Below are 26,898 nucleotides of genomic sequence, written 5' to 3'. Positions count from 1 at the left end.
AGATGTACCTGACTTCCTTCAATGTGCTGAAAGATCAGCATGATCTGTATAAGCAAATGGTAACACCTCCCAGACACTACAGTGACTGGGAAGGCCTAGATGGCTGAGATAAATACAGGCAGCTTGGCTGCAACATTGACTTACTTCTATTCCTAAAATATTTCACACACTTTAAGGACTTCAGTTTCTAGTTAGTACATCTGTAAGGAAAGGTGAGAGTGCAGGGTAGTAAGAACCAAACAGTGGTATAGTGGTCCTTCCATGCCTCCCTCACTCCTATAAAACCCCAGAACAGGCCCTCTGATAGAGGTCATCACCAAGTTGGCACTTTCAACAACCACGACAAATCTGAATATCAAAACAAATACCAAGTTCATTGAATAATAATTTCCCAAGGGAAAGTACTGTTTTCAATACCCGGTGCTATAAAAGATATCCATAAACAGGATTTGCAACCTGCTAGTGAAGGAAAAGCTATTAATGCTGCCTAACCAGACTTTGCTTCCTTAAAGGGATGTCCATGACATGTTCTCCTTGCATATGGCCCCAACTGCAGCAGCCCTGAACTCCTGGGCACCTAAATCTAATTTAAACCAACCAGCCCAGTACAAGGAGAACCAGCTGCAGCAGCCCAGCACTCCATATGCACTAATTCACCCTTACTCAATACAAGTTAAATTACTGAGTACACAGCTCCATGCTATCACTGCCAAACCATTTCTGATTCTTGTTCTACCTTATTTAAAAGCACACTCAGGCAACGACAAAACACAGCAGTCTGCAATGTAGACATATCCTTAGGGTCTGATATTATGCCAGGATGGACTTAAAAATCCTACCGTTGAAGAAGTTGCTTTTAAGAAGTTGGTAGCAAAGATTTCCTTGACTTTTTGAAAAGACCTTGAGTACTGCACAGCCAGCTCCCTACCAGTCAAAATTCCTCAAATCCAACTATAAAACACACTTGGGATGGCTAGAGAGAATTCTTATCCTTGTTAGTAAATAGGCAGTATATTTGCCAGTTTTTCCCTGGCTGGACTCCTTAGTTGTGTTGGGTATTTAACAGAGGCCAGTGATGTGCTGCATTCCCAAGGAGTTCATGGAGAAGAGAAAGCACTCAGCACCTCAGTAGGGGATCTAGTGGATGGGACGGCTTCAATTGTCCCTGAATTAACTAAGATCAACAAAACAGTTGAGACATTAAAGACAGAGTTTGGCAGATATGGAGAGAAGACCCCAGGTTTCCTGGAAACATATATTTATTCTGGAGAGGCACATATCCTGTGAAGTCTCCTCCACCCCTCATCCCTATTTCCCCTAGTAATATTGTGATTAACTTCCAGTTAATCACCACACAGCAATAGGATTGGTTGCCAAACTGTTCCGTAGTCTTTGTGAGGCCACCCAGTTTAATGTAACAGTTTTAAGTACACCACCAAGCAGAAGTCTCCAATGATTTTAACTATTTTTTTTTAAATCACAGCTGAGAAACACCATCCAACTCCTACTATTCCATAGGAAGCTACCGTTCTGGCCACTAAGATGTTGCTATACACCCTGAAGTCTCTCTCTGTACTGGCTGTGACCAAATTACAGTTGCTCTTTCCAACCCCGATGCTGCCACAACCACCAACTCTTTGTCAGTAAGGAACAGTAACTATCAAACTTTACCTTGCCATACACCCTGAACACGCAGTGGAAAAACACGCTCTGCCAAGCCCAACAAGGTTCACAGGGTTGTGGTATAGAGAAGCAACACTTTAAAATCTTACTGTATAGCAACACCTTGACAGCACACGATCTTTTATTTTAAAACTGCTTTCTTCCATTATATGGACATAAATGCACGTGGTTTTTTCCCCCGTCAGTATTTCAAGTCAGCAGAAGTGAAGTGTTGCTTCCCACTGTCTTTATAGGAACAAGGCATCTCACTGACATGTCATTATTTGGTTTTGAACTTTTTGGTCAAATACAGCTAAGTTTGTTTCAGTAAGCTGTAACTGCTTAATAATTCACAGCTGACAGTCAGCCCAATCTTACTGGCATGTAACTGTGCAAATTGTACACTTTTTAACTGCTCATAACAGATTTCAGTACTGAGTTCATCAAATAACTGAATATTTGCTTAATTTTTTCTTTTTTTTTTTTTACTTACCTAATCATTATTTTGGGATGTTTATGTGAGAACTAAAATTCTTTTCAAACTTAAGGCAGGTGAGGAGCACAGACATTGGAAACTGCACAGTTCTCACTTTAAAATAACAAATATCTGAATGCATCCACTAGAATTACTCAGGCTTGTATTTTGGTGAGACAATGATATATGCTGCCTCTTAAAAGAGTTGCAGGGAACATCCTTCTCTACGTTCCTGCATCCCTACCATTCAAGCAAAGCGTAGATATTTTACTGGACCGTTTTACTACATCTTGGTGAAAAAAAATTGCTCCAGGACTGGTTTTAAAGGTTCTTAACTTAATTGGCTTCTGACACTGTTCAAAAAAAATAAAAAAACAACATAATTTCACACACAAGCTTGTAAAAATATTCACTCAGTTCACCTCAGGTGCCTATTCCAGATACATCCATCACAAATGCTTACATTCTTTTTTCCTACAGTATAGAAACAAGAAATTTACTGAGAAGGGAGAAACTGAGATTTCGTATAAGAGGTGAACTACTTCTACTCTTAGTATCTGTCTAATGGTTAAGAAAACTACCTAATCCCTCTTCTGCCTTAGCCCTACTGAATTGCACATACACATAAATGAGGTTGTCCAAATAACCAAAGACACTTAGCTGATACACAAAAAACAACTTCATTAAAAAAAAAAGTAGACGCTGATGTAAAAGAAAATGTCCTAACACAAATCAAGAGATTCATAAGTCTCTAGCCAAGTCCTCTGTTGTCCACTAAGTCAGGGGCAGTAGCTTTTCTTCTTAACTGCATTGTTCACTGTCCCTTCTGCCAACTACAATCATGAAAGTCCACAGAAATCCATCTTCTAAGGCATACCAAAAGAGATCACGCAACAGTGAGAGACCTAGAACTCAAAGTGCAAGGATAAGGAAGAGCAAGTATGAGTATATAACCACAGGCCCCACAAATCACAACTTTGATGAGAATACTTGATTAACTCCTTTATTTCATGGTGCTTCTCACATCCTCATCACAGAAATGTTTCAAGAGCAAACAGAACACCAGCAGGTAAACTGAAACCAAAGAAAAAGTGAAACAGGAACACCAGTGGATTGGGATAGTAGGAAGGGAGGGAACAAATCCACTGCATTTCAGCCTTATGCACTACATACTGGCCAGCAACCCCACTAATTAGCATGAGCTGCTTTCATGACTTCCAAAAATCCCCACACTTGGATATTTTTAATGCTGGTTTGATACTTTGGTTTCCAAAGAAAAACACCTCTATTGTCTCATTAAAGCAGCAGAAATTCTTTCACTTGTACAGTTCCAGATGCTGTTCCTGTCCTCACGATCAGCGTTCCCACGATGTCAAGATGAGTTTGCAACTAAGAGATGCTTTCTGCCAACTTGTTAAACTGTGAACCTCATATGGCTGTGAGTTGCTGAAGGGCTTCAAGCCCACTTTCCCTTCACAGCAATGATGTGATATTACAAGCAAGGAAATAGCACTGAATGAACGTGAAGGCCCCTTTGTGTTGATGTAGTAAGAATGCATAACCTTTTTGTTTTTGGAAGGAACATTCTTGAGGCTAGGAATCTCATCAATTTGCCTAAACTACTCAGAAGCACAAGGTGGGTTTTTGAAGTCTGCTTAATTTGCTCATGATCCAAATGTGCACAACTGGTGAAATCAATTTGTTACCTTTACGCTCCTCCAGATCACAGCTCACATGTAGTACAGTTAGCTCCTGCCACCTTGTGGGGCTCCGTGGATTTCCCTGAAAGCTTGTTTCAGCAGTCAGTTGGTAAAAAAAAAAAAAAGAAAGAAACAACCAACAAATAAACATTCAGGAATTGGTTTCCTTGTGTTTCATCATGGTGAGTGTTAAAATGAAAGAGAAATATTCACAGAATGTGCTATTTTGAATATTTTCTGGTTCATTATTCCTAGCATTGTTTACATAGCTGAAGGGCTGGATTTAGTAATCATATGGAGGGTGTTTTAAATATTTAAATATCTGTCAAGAATCCTAAGTTTTGGATAGGCTCTTTGCTGATGCATCTAAGTTTAAAAGGACACTACGATCAAGTAATTGTCACTAGCAGTAAATTTCATGTGTATGAAAGAGATTCCACATAGAAATAATACAAATTTTAGGCTGAAAATCCTTGCAGTTAGGTGCATTTCTGAAACACGGTAATCCTATTCTTGTAAGGAATTCTGTATTTGTTCAGCTTTTAATACAGCAAAGACACATGTCAAGTTCTCCCAAAAGATCCAGTTCCGTGTGATCACTTTATAGCTGCAACTTGAGCTTCTAATTAGTGTTTCTCCCCTCCTCGTTCCCCTTCACCTCTAGCACATGCAGAGGACTTAATGAACTACTGAAATTCTCCCAAGAGGAATAAGAGCTGGAATGGGAGAACTTTATCAACATGGGAAAAAGCAGGTGAAGATCCTTTGATCTCCACATTCACATCTTACACTTTGCCTACTGCCACTCAAGACAGGTAACCCATAACACCTACTTAGAGGCAGCACAAAAGACTACAGGAACTATTGTGAAGAGCAAGAGCAAGGCTCTCTACTTAAGAGAAATATCTGCTGCTCCCCAGATCCCCAAAATTAAGATGTACAGGGAAGCACATGATGCAAATCCATGAACCTGATCAAGAACCCAAATTAACCTGCTTTTTTTTTTTTATTATTCTCAGAGCTCAATGATTTGTCACAGACGTACAGAACATTTGAAGAGCATTTCCCTGACCCACATCCCACTAAGATACCTTCACCGAACCCAGTGGAGATTTACCACGTCATGTATTTGTTGCCAGCTTGTCATGGTTTTACAATTTTTGGTTATTGATATTCCACATCATAACATCATGTAGTGCAGTGGGAGTTAAAGAGTTAATACTCCAGTTCCATGGATTGTGATTAGTTCTGGGTACCCAGTTCTCAGAAGAGAAGAACTACATACTACACAGCCCAGAGGACTTTGTGTTGTTCTGTTTCCATTTCCCATCCAGAGGGAAAGATAAAACTGCTCACAGATTATTAGATGGGCTCTTTTGCCCTTCTGTTCATCCCAGCTAGACATCTCACCTTCAGCACTAGAGTAAGGCCTTTGGTTTTTCAACACTCTCTCTCATTTGATTTGATTTATTAGCTTATTCTAATTATATTGTATTATACTGTATTATAGTGTGTTGTTTTGCATTCTGATGTCTTATTTAGTAAATTTGTTTGTTTCTCCTCAGATTGTTGCTGCTCTTTTGTTTTCAGGTCCATCTCCTTACCCTTTTCCCCCTTTCCTGAGGCATAGGTCTGTGGGTCCCTCCACACCATTAGTCACAAAACTGGGCCGGAGCGGCCCATAAACCGTTGACACAGCTGTAGTAAACTGAACTTCTTGGGACTCCCTTTGGTAATGAGAAAAAAACCTGTCAGACTCAGGAGAGGAACAGTGCTTTCTAACATTATAAGCAGACTGTCCTTATTAAAGGCCCCAATAGCTCATAAATAAACTGAAGATCAATGATTACAGACCCATGGCCAAGGGAAATACAGCACAAACGCCCCCTTTCATCCATAAGCATAACATATTTTGTTAAAGATTGAAGCAACAACAAAACATCAGGCAGTGCATCAAGTCCACACATCGCACCTGAGGGACAGAAATGTTGTGCTCTCAGACAAAAAAAATTATGACCTCAGAAGCCTGTGTTTGTCTCCTATAGCTTTGATATTCCTCCCCCATTTCCCCCTACTTTTAAAGTCCTAGTAGTAGCCAGAGAATTAATTTACAAATCCAAGTTCAGAAGTGTCTGTGACAATCTCCGATAACACCTAGGCTGAGATTCCCTCTCAGATTGAGTTCTGCCCATGCACTGACTGTGTCTGGACAGTATCAAGGCATTTCTCACAGTTGTCCTTAAGCACTCCTCCTGTATATAAAACTCAGGAGAAAGGGAATTCCATAGGGCATCAGGACTGCAGAAGACATGCTGTGCACCCTAGAAGTGAGATCCAGACAATCTCTTGCAAAGATAGCCCAGGCACCAGTGTCATCTATCCTCACTCTGCATATCTGCATATTATATTATAATATCTGCATATTATATCAATATATCAACATCTTGTCAGAAGCCATTTGGTTCAGCCCATTCCCTGCTCTGGAGCACCAAGACACTGAACCAGAATCGCTCTAACTGTAGATGTGTACCTAAGGCACCTTCTGACCTTGGTTACAGAGAAAAAGAACTGTTATTATCTAGCACCAGAACAGATTCAGATCCAACGCCCACTGCAAGTCTCTCAACACCATCACAAAGCACTAGAGAAAAACATCAGGGCTGTAAGAAACAGCAATTCAATGCAAGTGAGTGTTGACAACAATCCTTTCATCTCCATTTTATTTCCATAGCAGTCCTATATTTTGAAATATTAGGAATGCAGTAGGAAGGACCCTGCTTACCTACAAACTCAAAGCAGTAGCAGGCAGTTGAACTACTTTACAGGACAGTTGGAAAGAGTGGCATAACAGTTCCCATAACCTGATCAAAAGTCCTCTTGGTGAGCCTGAGTTCACCCTGATAACAGCATTCCTAAGCAACAGCACACTGAAAAGCACCTGATTATTTCTACTTTTCACTGTTGTCCACAGGTTCTGAACATCAGCAGCAATAACTGACCAGTATTAATTCTGTTTAAGTCTGCAAGATCCCTAAGGAGACAGAAGCCTCTGGTACAGGCCAAGGAAGCATCAAGGCACGTCTTCATCCTGGTTCCTATCTGAAACCCTGCCTGACATGGAGTAGTGTAAGATCTGCATTACTTTTTCTTGAAATGCCTATTTTTCTGCAAAAAAAGTTTTTGCAAAGTTTGCTTGGAAAGCTTTCTCAGCAAGTTATAAGTTACATTATTCAAGTGATAACTAGAAAAAGACCTCACTTCACCACTGAGCTGATTACCAGTACTATTTTTTAATCTATACTCTTATTTATCTCCTTTTATTGTCAACTGTTTAACCTTATGATTTAGGGAGAAAAGAGAAAAGTTCTGAATGTAATTATCTCTGTTTCTTAGAGAAACATCTTTATAAATCTGTCAGGCTATAGGATTTACAAGCTTCTGTAAGTAACAAGCCTTATCAGATTTTCAAGGCAAACCTTGCTGCTTTATAAACGAGAATCCACAATCAGATCCATCTTTACCAATTGTTTCACTGGTGCCAAGCCACAACAGCTTACCCAGAACAGTGCACATGCCCAAGGATGTGTGCCAAAACGTTTCAGTGTAGGATCAGGTCCCTATACAATTAGCTGCATGTAACGCTTCAAGCCTGCAACTGCAGTAGCTCAGGGGACTGCTATTACATAGGCGCTGTAGGATGGGGACCTAAAATAACCAAGCACATAAACATCTCAGTCTTCTTCACAACTGAATAATTCTTGCAGTTACACTTACACACACACGCACGCCACAACCAAAAAAAAAACCCCATTCCCTGTCTCACTCCCAAAGAAATAATTTTATTTTGCATTTGTGAAATAAAAATCGATTCCTGGAAAAGCAACTGGGACCAGAACTCTTCAGACTGAACTCTTCAGATCTCCAGGCTGTTTCTACAAACTAATTTACTTTTAAAGGTGTTTTTTCTTTTTTTTTTTTCCTTGAAGATACATATTTATAATTGCAATTCCTTCTCATCTCCCTCCCATGAAAACCCTACATAATCCTTTGGGATAAACTCAACAAAGGAAAAAAATCAATCCAAAAAAGCCAAGTTCAGGAGCACTTGTAAAAAAGTCAGCTAAACAACCTGTACTGACCATAATAGTAAAATAAGGATGGGGAATATAACCTCCTTAGGATCTACCAGTTTTTACCAGTTATTTTCTATTATTTTATTTCACAGCTAAGCACTCAGATGGCTGGATTTGAAATCAGAAGGTGGACAAGGTATTAAAAATTGAAGTTCTGGTATGGTCAAGACTGTGTGCCAATTGAGAAAGCAGAACATGCTTAAAACCCTCGGTCGACACAGAAGTCCAAAGCTCTGAACAATAGCAGCATATAAGAAGAAAGCACAAAATCCAGTGAATCTCAGTCAAATCTGCCTTAAAAGACAGTCATTGGGCTTCCTTGTTACTGAACTACTACTTAAAACTACAAGTTCAAACGTGAGACTGGGACCACCAAGTAGCCCACAAAGCCCCACACTGCTGCAATGTTTTCTTCCTTCTACACCAGTTATGTCAATCTCTAGAGCAGCTGAACTACTTAGGTACAGACCAGGCCTGGCTTAATGAAGTCTTTGAGCAGTGGGACATTTCAGTGCATGCCTAGTACCAGCATAAACACACTTCTACCACCTCCGCACACCTCAGACCGCAGGCAGAGCACTCTCATACATCCCTGCAGAAGTCACTTTCAGAGAAGTAGGATGAACGGAGGGCGGCATTCATACAGCACCAAGTTAAGGAGAGATCCTACTGGGTTATGTTTCTATCATGCAGTGCAAGCTCTTACATAGGGAAGAACAGTTCTGAATATTCTGACGCTGGCAGATTTGGTAGCAGTTTGTGAATACTCAGCCAGTCAGCCTGAAATCTGACATGACAAAGTTATTACTTTTTTTTTCCTGTCAGCCAGTGTACATACAGGACAGAAGTTTTAGTAACAAAGAAGAAGGTATAATAAATATTTACAGTGATGTAGAAAATTCCAGGAAGTTCGGAAGTTCTGCCATGCTCTGGCCTTACCTGAACATCCCTGGGACAACTCTGCAATCTGTGAAATAAAGTTCTGAAGGGTTTGTAAGAAATACTTAGCTGATACCTGTAGAAGTATGCAATTATGACAGTAAAGTGTTACTACACCCTAACAGTGTGTTATTGTTTAAAGAAATATGTAACATATTTATGACAACATCATCATCATCTACCCCCCTCTACTCTGCCCTGGTCAGGCCTCACATGGAGTACTGTATCCAGCTCTGGGCCCCACAGTATAATAAAAAAAACAGGGATCTCCTGGAAAGAGTCCAGTGGAAGGCCGCAAAGATGATAAAGGGCCTGGAGAATCTCCCATATGAGGGAAGGCTGGGTGACCTGAGTCCATTCAGCCTTGAGAAAAGAAGACTGAGAGGAGATCTTATTAATGTTTATAGGATATCTTCTGTGGGGACAGGATAGTGGGAAATAGCCATAAACTGGAACATGAGAAGTTCGATACCAATATGGGAATGAACTTCTTCACAGTGAGGGTGACGGAGCACTGGCAAAGGCTGCCCAGGGAGGTTGTGGATTCTCCTTCTCTGGAGATACTCGAGACCCCTCTGGATGCCAACCTTGCAGCCTGCTGTAGAGAGCCTACTTTGCAGGGGGGTTTGACTAGATGATCTCTATATATCCCTTCCAACTCCCACAGTTCCATGATTCTGTGGTTCTACAGTACACTCAAAGACTTTTCTGTTTAGATAACTGGTTAGAAAGCAAATTATTGTGACTCTCTGGTAGGATGAAATGCTACAAGTGAACCTTCAGTCCACCCCTCTAGAGGAAGCAGCAGCTTTTTCAGATGTTAAAAAGCATCACAGACATTAACCCAAGCCAAGGGGACTTATACTGAGATTAAGTATTGTATTAATAGTGCTGTAATTTTAACTGGTATTTTACCTTACGGCAGATCCAACACTTGGAAAGAAATGAAAAAAATAAAAATCTGAACTCTTTTTTTTTTTTTTTTAAACTTTCTGCCCTACAACACAGCATCAAGTTTTTTCCTTGCAGAGATTGCACCGCACTTAATGAAGGAGGGAGACATCACCATCCCAGATTTGTGAACGGAGAAACAGAAAGAGGAAGCAATCTACCCAAGATCACGAAGCAAATTAATAGTAAAGCTTCATGACTGGCCTGTTTTCTTTTTTCCTGTTTCACTGGGCACAATTTTCACTCTTTGGATCCTAGAAGGAAGTGCTAGCCTTTCATTTGCTTCCTAAAGTGTAAGTGTAGAACTAGAATGTATTTTCAACCATCTCTCTGAATATATTTGAGCTTAAACAGTAAATTGTATTAGATACAGTATTGCATATGCCTCAGGTCATACTTAATAAAGTTCATTCAGTGCCTGATGCACATCTTACTAGAAACTCACTCCAAGCTTTCTCTCCTTCACTCCTAACACTTTTTGAGTGTAATTCACATGTTACCCAAAGAATCTGTCTGCCTTGGAAAATGTTCCTGCTTCAGCTACACCAGAACACAACCAGAATAACTGAGGTACCAGGATCCTAGTGGAAACCACTCAAGGGATCTCCTTCTATGTGTGTGCCTCACAAAGAAGCTGTTATGCCAGGATACCTTTATGGGCCAAAAGGCAGTTACAGAAGTGCAAATATACCCTTATAGAAAAGATTTTACAGCTTATTTTGGTCTCTGAAGGTGAGGAAATTGTTGTGGCACACAGTACCTTAATTGTGAGCTTACTGTATCCACACTCATACTTTCACCCCTGTTTCTGTACAGTAAAATCCACACCAATAACCAGTATTATGATACAGATCAAGTACAGACGAGCCTTAAAGAATAAATCCCTCAATTAGATCTATGAAGACATTTGCTACAAACCCCAATTTCCTTCCACTGAAGCCAACAGCAAACTTCTAACTCAATTTGGAGAGACAGTGATGTGAGCCATCGTAGCACTGTTCCTGAGAGAATGAGGAATTAATTTGCAGTGATGGGACCAAACCCACACCTCCAAAAAAACCTCACAGAGGGGTAGGGGTGTCTCATTCTTCCCATCAAGCATCGCCAATGTAGCTACAGCAAGAGTTTAAACACGCGGTTTCCCTAGGTGGTTTTGCCAGAATTCCCATGACAAACCGAGCCCAGCTCTGCTCCAGCAGCCTCAGTGGGCTCGCACAAACACATCAGCTCAGAGCTCGGACTAAAGGGAATCTTATAACCACATTTTTTGGTTTTTTATACGGCCAGTAGCCCACCTCAGTGTGAGACATCAGGAAAGCACCGCTAAGCACACACTGAGGGAGGGGCGCCTCTTAGACATCTCATCCAGAACACCCTTCCAAGATACCACAACTCCTGAAAAACATCTCGGCTCAAATACTTCTTTTCTGAAAAAGAAAGCCTCAACATTTCACATATTTAAGGGGGGAGGAAAACGAGTCAGAACAAGAATAGTTCAATCCTAAGGAAACGCAGTAACTATAAAATCAGCCACATTACTAAAGCATTCTGTTTAAACACTTATGCCAAACAAGAGCTAATTGTTTTAAGGCACTTTCATAAAACATGAATGCTTTGGCAATAAACAGCTTCCATAAGAAAAGCTGCCTAAAATGTGTGACTTATTTCCCTACTACTCTTGTAGCAAATGTGCGTGAAAATGAAAATGATGACCCTTTCAGGATGAGCAATTCATCTAACTTTGGCAAGTTTTCTTAAGAAAAGTGTAGATAATATTCAGTAAGTTTCCCACTTTTTTTTTTTTTTAAGGAACGCTGTTGTTCTTGACTGTTTTAAATACCTGTGAACAGCATTTTGACTGTCACTTCAAGTCTCTTCTAATTTCCATTTAGGTTTTCATCTTATATGTTAATATTCAGCTATACAAGAACCCCAACAGCTGTAGATACTTCGAATACTCTACGCATTGATGAAAAGAATTTGGACAAACAGGACAGAAAGCCAAGATCACAAAATCTGCTTGCACTGAGGAAAGAAGGCCATAAAAACACTTCTTGAAGTGTGTCATTCTTCTTTTTGGGGGGAGCAAAATTACAATATGGGAATAGTTTGTATAACCATGCCACAGGCCTCAGGCACACTCTACATTTCTGAGTACAACCCTCCAACCATCTAAGGTCTAATTCTGCATTCCTTTGTAGTCACAAACACTGGCACACTCTTCCCCTGCTGCAGAAAAGCACCATGGAGCTGCAGAGTCAATATATGTCATCAAGTCTTTTTTTTGACTCTGTTAAGATGCTATTAGTATTTTGAGTAGGGAGGAAGGGAGGGAAGGAGGTTAGAATTCTTTAGCCATGTTACCCTGTAGAGTTTCTATGGTATTTACCATTTTATTTATCTTGTGTTTTTTTTTAATCATTTTCTTCATCTAATACATACATGAAGCTGAGGAAAATGCATTCAACAAAAAGCCCAAAAACTGAAATCAGGTTCTGAACAGCAGTGGTGCTAGACTCATTCGAGGAAATTACCAAGCCCTCCCTTGACCATTAAAACCACAGCCACATGTCACACAATCTGAAGGAAAGACTGCCACAGCAGTTTTAAAAGAATCACTTCGTTGTTTTTATTTATTCTAATCACGCAACTTTGTAAATAGACAGGTCTCTGTTCATCTGTACCTGCCAGGAGCAGCAGAGGTGTCCATCTCCCACACAGATGTTAGCCCAGCTACAGCGTCATCTAGTGAGCTGCTCTGTGCTCCTCCGTGGTGGCAGACTTCTGTTATTACAAACAGGAACTTCGGATAATGGATACTGAAGTTGCCTTAGAAAACATATTCAGCTTAACGTAAATAGATTTACAATTAAAACAATTCTTTTCTGAACGAAGAATTTAGACTCAGATTTCAATCAGACGTTACTGATGCTTAACGTATATTAATATAAAACATGCCTGAAGGTAATATAGTTTTATGACAAATCAATGCTAAAATTCTACTGCAATGTTTTATAACTCTCAACATATAATAGATTATTTTTACTTTTGATTTCAAAATTGTAAACAGAATTCAAATACTGAACTGAAGGACAAGGAAGAAGAACTACGTTTAGAACCAAGTTACCTGAAAGCAGCAACTTCCACTGCAGTTGCAGAGAAAGAGTAAGTGATATAAAGTTGGAAAAGCAAGAAAGCTCATTTTTCTTCTCTTTTGAGAGAGTGAAATAAATAGAGATCAGTTTTCCCAGTTCAAAAAGCTTAGTTTGGTTACATCAGAATCTGTGCCTTATTCGGGATCATACTTTCTTTAAAGCAGTGAGTGCAAGCGCAGCCTGCATTAACCCATACAGGAGTGTTTGTGCACATGTATTACTTTAATAAATAGGACTCTTAAAGACCATGGTCTAAATAGTATGATTTGTCACGTTCTAAACAAAAGCTTTCCATCACTCACAAACTAAATAAATGCATATAAGCCATGTAATCACTTATAAAAGGTGCAGGCATACAGTGCATCCTCTGAACTAGCAAAAAAGAAGTGCCAAACTTAGTGTAAAGGCTACATTTAGCAATATATTTTAACGGTCGCCTACCAATAGAGATTGCCTCTGAGAAAACAAATACAAAAACATCAAGCAAAATGAGATTAAAATCACCAATTTAAGCCAAGCACTTACTGACTACGGTCACAATTTCAATCAGTTGTACAGACAGAACTGGAATGCCAGGGCATCACATGTGCAAAGGTAATGTGCACACCTGAGGCTCATAAAAGCCATGAAGATGGGGTGTAAGAGTCTCCCTGTTTGAGCTCTGCCTGCCTCCACACTCTGCCTCAGCCTGGCTTGATGGCTGCAAGGTCTGACAGCGCAGAAAACACATCCAAAGACTTCTCTGTAGGATTCCCAACTCAGAGCAGCCACAGTCCTCACTGGGAGGCCTGAGCTGCCACCCACCGCGTGGGGACACCTGTGACAACCACCTCACCTCCCCTGGTCCGTTTGCTCTGTCTCCCTTAACAAAGAGCAACCGAACTCTGCACACTGCCCTGTGGGACCACCCAGGACGGCAAGCAGAAAGCACAACACCCGCAGCACCACGTCACCAGGAGCCTGCTCCTCCGGCAAATAAATAACTGCCTCCTCTGGACCTGCCTCCCACAGGGGCAGGATCGTCCTTTGCTGCTTGCAAACCAGGCAGGCCTGGGCAAAGAGGCCTGAAGCCTTGCTCAGAGATCCACCTGGATGAGCAGTCAGCTCGCAGCAGCAGTGAACTGTGCAGAGATGGCAGAGCTGCAGCTCCTCTGACAGCGTCCTTGTGAGGAAACCAAGCCTCACAGGGCTCTCACAGCATCAGGTTTGGCCCAGGTCACTTTGAGCCACACGATGTACTCCATGCAAGCACCCGACGCTCTGCAGCAACACAGAGGTGAGCACATACAAGACATGCGAGGAAAACACTGAGTTAATACCACGGGGAACGGCTGGAGACAGTTTTCCTCTCACACACATGCAGGCAGTTCTCTTTCAGATTAATGGGAAAGGGGGACACGCAACCAACAATTCCACTCAGCTGTCCGTGCTTTACTGCCCTCAGTTAAGGTTTTCTATACCCATAAATAAAATTGAAAACTTCCTCCCCTTGCTCTAGTTCTGACACTCGTGCTCTTTATTTAGTCCAGCAGCCTTCAACAAGCAGCACAGCAACTTCTGTTTACTCTTTCAGCACTGGAATGTGTTTTTAATCAATAGAGCAGAGGAAGCAAACTGCAAATAGGTTCTTGCATTAAAGTATTTGCTACCAGCTTTGTCATTCCTCATTTTGCAGACACCAAATTTCCCCCATAAACACCCCTGTTTCTCCAAAAGCAGCTGGAAATTAATTATGCTATTTTTATTTTCTTATTAATTCCTATGCCATAGCTCTGTAATCAGTGCTGAATCGTGCTGCAATTTTGTGTACTTGTTTCAAAATATATTATGAGCACTTGATGACTGATGTTTAACACAATGTATGAAAGAGTATCTCAAACAAATTAGAGGCAAGAAACACAAATAGAGACATTTTACTTGAAGAAAGCAAGAATTCTGAGACATCCAAATGAGGTAAATGCTGAAACTCACAGGTCTGGGGCACAGCGTTCACCAGTGAGAACTGAGGCAGGCAGGCAGGCAGGATGTCTGCACTCCACGACACGAGAACTGAGCATTAAAGAAACTTATTGCAAAGAGAAAGGACAACTGAAGCCAGACTTGAGTGAACTGGAGGTGATAACAATACCTCTTTCAAAATCTGTACTCTCCAACTACTGATTTAACCTGCATCAAAACACTTTTCTTGCTGAGCCACGTAACCTTGGGATGCAAACGTATGTGCAAAGTAATGGTACACATGTGACAAATGCCACACCATCCACCTGCTACTCTCCCAGCCCCTTTCATTTCCAGGAGCTCTGCACATTTCAGCCTGTGCTCCTTGCCCTTCCTCTATTGCTCATCATGAGGCCATACACTCGCACACTGATCGCTGAGTGCAATGGGTGTGTGACCCTGGCAGGACTGACTGCATATCAATAATTAAGAATAACGCAAAATTGGCAGCCTTCCTGAGGAATTGCAGGCTACCAGCAGCCTTGGTCAGATCCTAGAAGGGGTGTACATCATAGAATCGCTCAGGTTGGAAAAAGACCTTCAAGATCATGAAGTCCAACCACGACCTCACCGTACTACCTTAACTCTAACAACCCTCCACTAAACCACGTCCCTGTCCAGTAATCCAACTGCAAAGAAGTAGCTGCAGGACAGAGCTCTTTGATAGTTAGGCCAAGATGCAATGACATTCCCATGTTTTACCTCACAAAAAATAGGAAGGATAATAATAAAATACATGAATCAGCACGATGTGGCTCACTGTAGGACTGCTATTGCTTAAAAGTGACTTGTGAAGAGTAAACCAACCACGGCCAACCATAACAATGTCCATTTCATCAACCTGGCAAAAAAAAAAAAGCACAACTTCCTCTTAACTTTCATATACTGATTTTAACGCAGAGTATCACAATGTTTCAGCTTTGCTGACTTTCGTGGAGTTATTTCATGCTGAAGAGTGTGAAAATAAGGAAAATTTTGATTTGTGTTACTCTATTCATTCCCTCCTAAGGTTTTCTTTATCAATCTCCATCACCAAATCTCTCATGGTGTTTTTCCCTTAAATAAGCTCACATAAGCAAGAACTTAGGATAATTTGCTTCATAAAAGAAGAAAGACGACTTACTATGCTACTGTAGAAGACATAATCCCAACTATTATCACGCAACGTGCCTTATCCACTCCTGTGAGGCTGTTGGTTAAGTCCTGACTGGGGAGAGTGTGGGGAGAAAAGGAAAGAAGAAAGAACAGAGACTACTTCTGACAGTGCAGATGCTTGAAGGTCCTTACATAACTGCAGAAAAGCTGTACTTGGGAAATACCTGAAAGGTACAGGATCAAAGCCACCAAACAGCAGTAAAGTTCCCTAAGCAGTTTCCATCCTGTTAAAGGCACTGTTCGGCACACTCTGCAGCACAGAGCAGCCATCACAGTGTGGTCAGCTCACCAGAGGCCCACGTTCAAGCTTTCCTCACTTGAACCCTGCCATGGGCCAATTCATCTGTCATCAGCAGTGCTGAGGGGCTGCCCTTCACCCTGTGCACCTGGTCCTGGGAAAGCCACTCCTGAGAATGCAATGGCAGAAACCTTCCTGGTGCTGCACCTACAAGAGGAAAGTAACCACGCAGCAGGGCACCAGGTCAGGGTGGTCCCCGAATGTCTCACAGCAGAACCCCCAGCAATTTGCTACAGACCACTGCCCTCAAAAAGGAAAAAAAAACCAAAAACAACAGGCACCAGGATGAGCAACTTCCCACTTCCCCTCAGCAAGGGAAGATGCAGACAGGATTTGTTGAGGTTTTTGTCAAGGCAGCTTCCACTTGAACTAAGTTCAGAGAACTTACATCTCATGCTGTGGAAGCCCACTGAATTTCTTTCATCTTTGCTGGAAGAGACGCTCAGTGACAACAAGGGTCAGCGCAATGCCGTTTCTTACTTTTGAAGATTTTCCCATTTTGTAATATCTTTTATACTGAAACACCCACGTGGAGGATTTCTGATGATAAGAATTCCACGCTTCCCAAGCGATGGATTTTCTTAGTGTAATTGCATAAAATCCAGTTAGCTTGCCTTCTCCTCGCTAAAAACTGAACTTCTGTTGTAGCAGCTTTTTGTATACAGAGATGCCTGAAGCTGGTGTATTTTCACACGCTGAATTGTCCGTGCTCATGAGGACTTGCTATTACTCTGGGCATTCGTGTACTATGAAGGAAAAGGCAGGAACATGAGAAAACGTCAAGCTTGTGCTCTCCCTCTTTGTTGATTCATCTCTTGTTATCACCTTTGTAAACACTAGAAATGATAAAATGCTACTGTCGCTGCAAATGCTACAATGAAATCTTCACTAACTGAAGTTTCCTCTCCTCCTCGAGTAGAGCTCCTGTTTTAAAACCAAAGCCGCCTCATCTCCACAGTAGCCAAACAGTGGTTTTCAACAAATCTTAAAGCCTTACATGAAACACCTTTACTGGGTTTAGAAACAGAAGCTCAGTTTGGTAAGTTAGGCTTCTTATCAAATTAGGGCCAGAATGATAAAGCAGGCTCTTCTGTCAATGTCACGTTCCATGAAAAGGTTAGCTGCAACTCAGCACTAGATTAAGAATATGAAATAAAAACAACGTAGTCATACAAAAAAAAACTATTCAGACAATGCATATTTCTATGAAAACCAATACCTGATTGCATAAAGTTAACGCAGAGAAGTTAGTATTAAACAGCATAATACACTCTATAGCCCAAATAGCACATTCAGTGGCAAAAACTCTTCCGTGAGTTCTCCTCTCAGTCTAAAGCCCTCCTGTCAGTAGCAACAGAGTCCAAAGCTAGCAGCTTCACACTACTCTAAAACACCTTTCTTTTTAAAGTTGTGCTATGGAGGAAGTTGGGTATTAGCATGAGATGCTCAGCTGGCACAGAATTCAGTGAGACCGCACACACATCACGATGGGCATTTATCAGGAAAGCTTCGTAGGAAGCACACACTGAGGGAAAGGGCACAACTAAGGAGTCAGATGTGGGTCTGATTCCATTCCTTGCTCACACTAACCTGCTAAATGGCTGCAGACAAGCCTGCACTGCTTCACTGTTCTGTATCTCAGGTGCCTAGAACAGGGATAAGAAGTGACTGTTCCTTGTTTTGAGGTGTGTGTGATTATAGCATGACTTATGTTGCTTTTCCAGACAGGGCACAAGTACATGAACAAGGCAATGCCAATTATCAGTAATACAGTTCAGAGAACAACGTGAGATTTGTTGTTTTTATTTTTCCCTAAAGCACTGCAACCTAACAGCGGGCTGTCAATCTGCTATTCAAGTCTGAGTAACCCCTACGCTGATTCAGGTCTTACCCCATCTGAAACCTATCAAGAGGAGTGACAGCTGGGGGTCTTCTATGGGACACATATGCATCCGCAGGCACCAGGCTTAGCACACCACCCTCAGAATGAAGCACTGCACTATCACTAAAACTTAAATAACAGCAGTTATAAATAAATAAATAGTAGTAGCTGTAAAAAAAACAAACAAACAGGGAGTCTGCTTCTGACGCTGAATTCCCCTAATAATAAGGGGAAGAAAGGAAAAGGAATAAAGATAATACTGCAGAAAAAAAAAAGCTGACTTCTTCCTGCTCTCCCTCCCCCCGTATGAAATACATATGACCAACATCAAGACACTTTTGCAAACTCCTAAGTAATAAAGAAAGCATACATTATTATGGTTACAGCAAGGTAAAACCGTATCCATACTGTGCTAAAACAAACTTAATTCACTCAGGTAAACTGTTCCCATATACGGGCACAGTGCGGTTTAATGAAGGGAAGTTTCATTAGCCTCCATCTGCAGGTGGAGAAGGACATATGGCTGCATTTCCACAAGTATGCTCTGACCCTGTGAACCTTCAGCCCACCACCCACACACACAGGGCACAGGATGCAACCCAGGCCCACAGTTTGGAAAGCAGCTGCTGGTTTTAACAATGACAGCGTGAGTTATGGTTAGGAATTAGAACCAGAGTTTCAGTTCAGCTCCAGCTTTAATTTCTAGCATCCTCCTCCATCACAGGGCCACCTTCTCACAAACATGGAGCCCTGAACAACTGCCTGTGCCATACAGAGGCCAAAGAGAGGCGGCGTTTCAGCTCACAGCTGCCCAGGTGTCACTGCAGGTGTGTTTACAGCCTTCACACCGCAGCAGAGCCTGCACGCGTGTGGCATACACCTCACCGGCATGCTCCCCATTACTACACATAGTGAAGAGCAACTCTCCCCATCCACTTGCTCCAAGTTCCCCAACTTCCTAACAGCCTGCAACAAGCCCTGTCCAGGACATCACTGATCATCAGCCCACAGAGTACGAGCAGCAGCAGCAACCTGGAAGAACTTTCAGCTCTGAACACAAGCAAAGATAACAGTGAACTTAGCAAGGCTTGTCACACACGCTTAAAGATGTTTGTGTGCTTAGAGGACCACAAGCTGGAGAACCACTAACATCTGAACAGAGTGCATTACAAGCATTCTGGAAGAAAAAAAAGTGTGAGGTATAAAACAAACGCATGATTACCCCTCATACTTTATGTGGAAAATGTGACATTTAAGATCTTTAATTATTCACACAACAGCTATGACAGAGAACGTTTTCCTCCTTGAATTGGAAAACAAGCATGGACTAATTCCTCTCACTATAAGTCCTCTCCTAAACACAGCTCCCACTGAAACCTATAGGAGCTTCGCAGGCACTGGGTGCAGAGCAAGCAGCCCCCAACAACTCCAAAGCACCCAGAGCAACTTCCTGACATACTGCAAGCTGAGCTCAACACAGAAGCTTCCTAAATTGTGGGTCTGCTTTGAAACACTTTATCAGCCCACTGCGCTGAGAGGAAGGGAAACGCACAACAAACTTTTGAGAGAGGGACCAATGTCTGAGAATTTCTCGTGGCCCCTTCCTAAGCAGATCTCCACCTCCCAGCCCGTGACACACCAGCACTCTACCTGGCGCTGCTTCCCAAGGCCATTCTGTACGCCAGGCCCGGATTACTGAACTCCAGCCACGGAGGGATACTTCAGTGAGACTTTGTAATAAAGCACATCTTTGTTGTTACCAAAACAAGCACTCCTTAAAGTAAACGGATATTTCTAGTTGTGGCCAAATCTAACAAAAATCTTGATTCTCCCCTTTAAATGGCTATGCTATTTTTATTACTTTTTAAGCTATGAGGAAACGTACTTCTCAGCCTCTCCTAAAACTTCTATCGTGCCTTTTGTTCAAAAGGACACTTCTCTTGGCAATTTGTTCGTGTCAGATCGATATTAGGCAAGTGCTACACTTAGCACTACACACAAAACGGAGGCCCACTCCTCTTAGAAGTTGTAGGCAGATGATTATCCCCACCTCACTTCTAGGACTGAACTCCCATGCACACAGAAGGCTTCATCACGCAAAACTAAAGCTAGAAAATGACTGAAGAGCCCACCTGAAGCAAGGTCTCCATGGTGCTCTTGCCCATTGCCGTTTACTATTGCTCCAAATAAAGAAATTCCAGGCACTTATAGACCTCTAACCCGACTCTAACCTGAAAACACAAAACAAATCAGCCCCAAAAAAATCAGCGTATATGTATTTAGCTCTGAATAACAGTTTGAAGCTTATCAGCCAGTTATTGAATTTCTCAGCATGTTCTTACTTTAGGGAAAAACACTGCATCGGTTACTCTACGCAGAGCAGGATGTCAGTAATGCTACAGAACAGAAAGCAACAACCTGTCATAAAGAATTTCAGTAGTTTAATCTGGTGTTTACAGTCTCAGACCTACTCACACCAACCCCACTGCCCATAGCATTTGGAGAATGAAGATTTGGGTGCAATTCTACAAGAACTGAAGGACAGGCAGCACTGCCCCTGTGGCCCACCTCACTACAGCCGTAATCCCAGACTGAAGAATGGGTCTGCAGCCACAGCACCACAGAGCACAGCAGCTCCCTGCAGCCCCCTTGTAGCTGGCATGTTTGGGACCATCACTTATCACAAGTCTGCTGCACACCGACTGGAAAAGGTCACGGCTATGTTATTAATCCTTCATGTTTATGAGTGCTAAGCTTATCCCAAATGCATGTCTCATCTTGTTTTCTGTTAAGTATACAAAATTGCCATTAAAAATAAGTATATACCCACACACATACACACACATATATATATATATAAAAAATAGTCTCCCACTTCCTCATTTTAGGCCCAAAGCAGTTCAGTGCCACTGTGGCAATGGCATGAAAGGTGCTCCATGTGGCACACGCTTCATGCTATGTATGAACACAACCCCACAAATGTACAACCTCTCCTTTACATGACCTCATCCACTTCAGCTCTGAAAGCGAATTCTTCATCAGAAAGCGTCAGAACTTTTCCACAGCATAAGGAAAGACAGGAAGCTGCACACAGGAAGGCTGAGGAATGCTATTACTAAGTCACTAAGGTTCATCTTTCAGATTGAGAGGTACCTGCATTCATCAATGCCAAACAAACAAAAAAAAAAAACAAACAGCAACACAGAAACAGTATGGGTGGAATTCTAATTAGTGCTGTTTACGTGTTAGAACCGAACCAACTCCTGCTGTAGTAGCGCTGCTGCTACGTCAAACCTCTCGCCGATTCCTGACCCACACAGATTTCCCATCGTCTGCTCCAGCGGTTGGTATTTTCCACGTCCTTCCCCTCATCACTATCTCAACAAGCCTTTGACCACCACACTTCACTCTGTGCATCTTCACATTACTTCGGTTCAAAAACTTCAGCCCTAAGCCAACGAATTCATCATCCTTACAAAACAGGGTTCAAAAAAAAAAACAACAAAAAAAAGGGAGACAAAACAGTGCTGAAGGGACAGGAGATGCAAGGACACACAGTGCTCGGCCCATCCGACCCCCGTGCAGAAACTTTGCAAGCCAGCAGCTGCTGCCAAGCACCCGGAGAAGACATGTTTCCTGTGGTGGCGGAACCCAAACGAGCATCTTCCATGTCCGAGGCGGCACCGAGAGCTGCTCTGCCTCAGGAGCAAGAAGCGAGCTCTTTTTCTGTGCGTACGGTTTACATACTCACCCAGGAAGGCAAGTGGAAACTACAGACAGACGAAGATGAAGCTGTCTCAAAGCCTTTGTCATGTGATAGTGACCTATAAAGTATCAAATAAAGGCACACCATCAGCACACCGTCATTTTACAATATCGCAGCCCGCCGCGGCGCTGACGACAGGAGCGGTCCCAAAACTCGAGGGCAGCTTTCTCCTCACCCCACCCCACCTGAGCTCCGAGCACAACACGGCAGCGGCAGGAAGCCTTCGGGAAGGCGCAAACAAAAGATGCACCGTGGCCGCGGAGGGCACAGGGAGCGGGTCGCAGCGCGTGCAGCAGCAGCAGCAGCAGCAGGGTGGGTTGTTCTCTCTCCCTCCCTCTGCCCGGCTGCCGTTCGGGTGCACACGCAGCTCCGCGAGCAGCACACGCGCAGGGTCGCCCCACGCGAGATCATCGCCACACGGGAACGAGGCGGAAAGTTGCGCACGGGGGCAGCGGGCGGCACCGGGCGGCCGCAGGTACCGGAGCCCGCGAGAGATGGCTCCGGGCAGTGCCCGCAGCCCCGGGCGCGGGGGCCCAGGCCGCCGCCCGTGCGAAGTGTAGGGCCAGCGGAACCCGGGCTGCGGGGTGGGGTGGGAAGGAAAGGTATTAAATATGGAGCGAGGCTGCCGCCAGCCGGGGTTCGCCGCGGCTCTGCCCCCACGGAGGCACCCCCAGCCCGCCGCCGGTCCCCATCAAGTTTGCATCTTAGTTACAAAATGTCGATCTCGAAGGCTGACAAGACACAGGGAGACGGGGAGAGGAGCGGAGAGCGAGCGAGCGAGAGTCAGGGAGGGAGAGAGAGAGAGAGAGAGAGAGCGCAGAGAGTCCATCTTGCTTTGAGGGGGGAGGAGAGCGGCAATAATGCAGCGCATAAATCTCGCCCTCCCGGGGGGAAACTCTGCCCAACACCTTTGGGGGCGGGCGGCGGGGCCGCGGGGCTCGGGGCGCCGCGAGCCGCCCCCCGGCGGGGCCCGGCCGCGGCGGAGGCAGCGCGCACCTCCCGCCGCTCCCCTCCTCCTCCCCGCGGGCCCGGGCGACGATCCCGCCGCCGCCGCCGCTGCCACCGGGAGGAGGTGCCGCCGCCGCCGCCGGGAGCGGCGCGGAGCCCGGCCCCCGCCCGGCGCCGCTCGGTGCTGCCGGGCTCGGCGCGGGCCCCCGGCCGCCCGGCGGCGGGGCTCGGACGTGTCACCGGCAGGACGGGCAATGGTTTCGGCGCCCCAGGCCCGAGTGACCGCCGCCGGCCTGGCGGGGCCCCGGCCTCCCCGCGCGCACTCACCTCCGAAAAACAACTTTTACACGCGGGCCTCCCCCGGAAAAAGTCGCGAATCCGCCCCTCGCGCGGCTCAACCCCCGCGGCCCCCGGCCCGGCCCGGCCGCCGGGGGGAGCCGGGCTCGCTCGCTCGCTGCCCGCCGCGCGGGGCGGAGGGCGGGGAGCCGCCGCCGGTGCTGCCTCTCGCCCCGCCGCGCGCGTCCTCGCATCGCCGCCTTTTACCTTCCTCGCCCGGCGGAGCGGCATTCCCGGCGCAGACCTGCTGCCGTGCGGCGCCGGGATTAGCGGCGCTGCCCGCCCGCTCCGCTCCGCTCCTCGCCGCCAGCCCTTCCTTCCCCGTCCTCCTTCTCCTCCTCCTCCTCCTCCTCTTCCCCGCCTGCCTACCCCGGATCGGCTCTCCCAGCCGCCGCGCAAGTTTCATACATTGCAAATAAACCCGAGAGGAGGAAGAGCGAAGCGGCTGCCGGGGGGGAGGAGAGCGGCGGCGGGAGGCGGCGGGAGGAGGGCTGCTCCCCGTAACGCGGCGCGACCCGGGCTCGCGGCGCCGAAGAAGAGCCCGGCGCCCACCCGGCGCCCCTCGGGGCGGCCCCCGCCAAGTTTTCCGTCACCGCCGCCCCCCGATGTCACCGCTCACCTCCGCGGCCTGCCGGCTCCGCCGCCAACTCGCCGAGCGGACCCCCGCTTAGCCCCGCCCGCCCCTCGCCGCCCCCCGGGGCCGGGGCCGCCGCCGCCCCGGGCGCATCGCCGATGACTGCCGGAAAACGCGCAGGCACCCGACTCCCCGCCCGGCCCGGCCCCGGGGCCGCCGTCTCCGTCTCCGCCGCCGCCGCGGCGGGCTGAGCGCGGGGCTCTCCCCCGCGGCCCCCGGCCCTCCCTCCGCCCCGCGGCGGGCGATGCCGCCCCTCGGGATGAAGTTTGCCCGCCGCCCTGTCAGCCCCGCGGCCGAGCGGCCGCCGATGGCTCGCCCTCCTCCTCCTCCTCCTCCTTCCCCTTCCTCTCCGCGGCGGCAGAGGTGCCCGCTCGCAGCGCAGCCTGGCACCGGCCGGCCTACCGCCGCCTCCCCTCCGTCACCGCTCTCCGCGTCTCGCCGCGAGCCCACCCGCCCTCCCCTGCCCAAACTTTCCGACGCGGGCAGCGGCCGCCGGAGCGAGAGGGCAGCGCGGGCGACCGCCGCCGCGCAGCGCACGACCGAGCCCCGCGCCTCCCCGCCGGCCGCCGCCGGGGCCCGGGGGGCTGCCCGGCCGCCGGGGCGCGGAGGGGAAAGTGCGGGGCGCGGGCGCCACGCCGTCTCCCTCTCGGCCGCCCGCCGCCCGCGCTCCCACGCACTCACCTCGGCGGGGCCGGAGGGCGGGCGGGCAGCGCGCCGCTGGGCCGGAGCGAGGAGCGGCGCGCGGCGGAGCCCCTCCGCCTCGGCGCCCGCGGAACGCGGCTCCACACAGAGCCATGCAACCCGGGCAGAGCCACAACACTCCCCGGGATATAAGGCGGCCCGCCATTGGCCGGCGCGCTGAGGGACGGGCCCGGCAGCCATACAGCGCCGCCGTTACACCCGCGGCCCGCCGGGGAGCCGCCGGCGCACACACGCATACACACACACATACACACACACGCATATACACGCTCAGTCCCGCACACGCTCACACAAAGATCGCCGCGCGGGGCTGGGGGCGGCCGAGCGGGGCAGGTAGCGGGGCCTCCGCGCCCCCGCCAGCAGGGCGACGCGGGGCGCTGCCGCTGTCCGCCGGCCGCTGTCCGCCGGCAGCGCGGGGATGGCTGCGAGAGAGAGCTACGCGCTGCCCGGGCAGCGCCGCGGGGCGACGGGGTGCGGGCACGGCCCGTTCCGACCCCGCACGGCCGCCCCCGCCGTCCCGGCGGGCCCCCGCGCCCCCGCCCGTAACTTCCTCTGTCAAGTTGGGAGCGGAGAAGTTGCGGCGGGCGTTGCTGCTCGGCCCCGAGGCGCGGTGCCGGGGCCCGGGCGGTGCGGGGGCGGGCGGCGGTGCCCGGGTGCTGCGGGGCGCGGCTGGGCGCAGAGGGCCTCGCCCCGGCGGGCTGCGGGCTGCGGAACCGCCGAGCGCGGCGGGGGCTGCGGCTGCGGGCGGGCGGCAGCGGCGCCAGGGGGACGCTGCGAGGTCCGGCGCGACCTGCGTGGAAAGGCTCCGTGCCGCGCACGAGGCGCTCGGATGGGTGTGCGTGGGGATGAGTGCGGCGTGAGACCTCCGTGCTTCCAGCGTGGTGGTCGTCCTTGCAGGTGGGAAGCAGCGCTTTCTCCCGGTGGGACGCTGGCTCCCGGGCAGCAACTGGCATAAAGGGAGGGTCAGAAATAATAACGTCAACGGAGACCGAGTGTGGCTGTTTGTTTTCACCACAAAAGAGCAAGGTGTGTGCCTCACACCTTTACACATCCGACACCGGGGACGTTACAGAACTTATTCCATACGTCCTCTGTCATGAGCTCTTTCCACTGGATATTTTCGACTCCATCCCATTGTTGTTAACCCCGTTCAATTGTTTCCCTATTCTTTTGTTGTTGTTGTTGTTGTTCCAGTTTTTCCGTGTGGCAGAACTATATGAAATAACTGTGAAATAATATTTCTTACGTCTGAATAAAATGGTGCCAAATAGGGAACCACTGAACAATAAACATGATTTAGGTGTTCGGTAGTATACATGAAATTCACTTCAGCTTCTCTTTAGGAGGACTCGCTACTACGATCGGTGCCCTCTGCCCATCTCGAAGAGAGGTCAACCTAAGGACACCTCACATGCAACATAGTTAACAGCTATACGGAATGAATATAGGTGCTGCTAACCTGAACCATCACGTTTTGTGCCCACTACGTGCAGTTAGTTACACGTGGCTTCAGCAGTTGCAGGGCAGCCAGCCGCCTACGGGGCCTGCAGCAGCAGAAGTATTTTGTCACCCTGTACGAGAGATGAGTAAGCCAAGGCACGCCGGTGTGGTCAGAAAATAAAGTGCCTGAATTTCTACTGCCTGAGATTTACTCTGTCTGCAGTGAGAGAGGGGGCTGTATTTCCGTGGGCTGTCAGTCACGGCCTTCTGCACACACCGAGGTCATAGAATCATGGAATCATAGACTCATAGAATGGCCTGGGCTGAAAAGGCCCACAACCATCACCCGGTTTCAACGCCCCTGCTACGTGCAGGTCGCCAACCACCAGACCAGGCTACCGGGGATGACAGGGAGAAGGAGACAGTGGGAGAACAGTGAATATTTCTGGCTTTCCATTTACGATGTTAGGCAAATTAGTCTCTTTGCATGCCCGCTTGGAGGCATTTCTGGCACTAATCAGCCACCGCTACCAAGAGTTGTAAGGTGCTAGCCAGGGCCTGTGGGAGATATTTCAGGAGGCAGCCAGCCAGCACGTGCTGAAAGTTTTCAAACTGTTTGGAGATTATTCGTTGTTTTAGAACTTCACACGAGTTTCACTTTCGGTCTTTTCAGCAAAAACTTGCCTCATTAAACGTCACTTTCCTGGCACTTCTGTGGAATTTG

General features: G+C 46.7%; 1 protein-coding gene across 24 annotated transcripts in view; it reads right to left on the bottom strand.

The window, feature by feature from the left end:
- The window catches only part of BBX (BBX, HMG-box containing), a 141,244-nt gene extending 115,368 nt beyond the window's left edge, over positions 1-25,876 (bottom strand). For 9 of the 24 annotated variants that reach the window (XM_040647599.2, XM_046901225.1, XM_040647590.2 and 6 more), the window contains exons 1-2: positions 24,714-24,839; positions 22,100-22,172 (exon numbers count right to left, since the gene is read on the bottom strand). Coding sequence is in view for 5 of the 24 variants with exons in the window: in XM_040647640.1 (XP_040503574.1) it covers positions 22,100-22,172; positions 24,714-25,687 (1,047 nt within the window). In the remaining 19 variants the exon portion in view is untranslated. Of the gene's footprint in view, positions 1-22,099; positions 22,173-23,389; positions 23,722-24,017; positions 24,064-24,713 lie in introns of those variants that run through there. The other 15 variants (XM_046901209.1, XM_040647681.2, XM_046901214.1 and 12 more) reach the window with 5 other exon arrangements.
- Positions 25,877-26,898: the final 1,022 nt, after the last annotated feature.

This window comes from Gallus gallus, chromosome 1, assembly GCF_016699485.2.
Source record: "Gallus gallus isolate bGalGal1 chromosome 1, bGalGal1.mat.broiler.GRCg7b, whole genome shotgun sequence".
NCBI lineage: Eukaryota > Metazoa > Chordata > Aves > Galliformes > Phasianidae > Gallus > Gallus gallus.
Note: the sequence above shows the minus strand (reverse complement) of the source record. Positions and strands in the feature narration are given on the sequence as shown.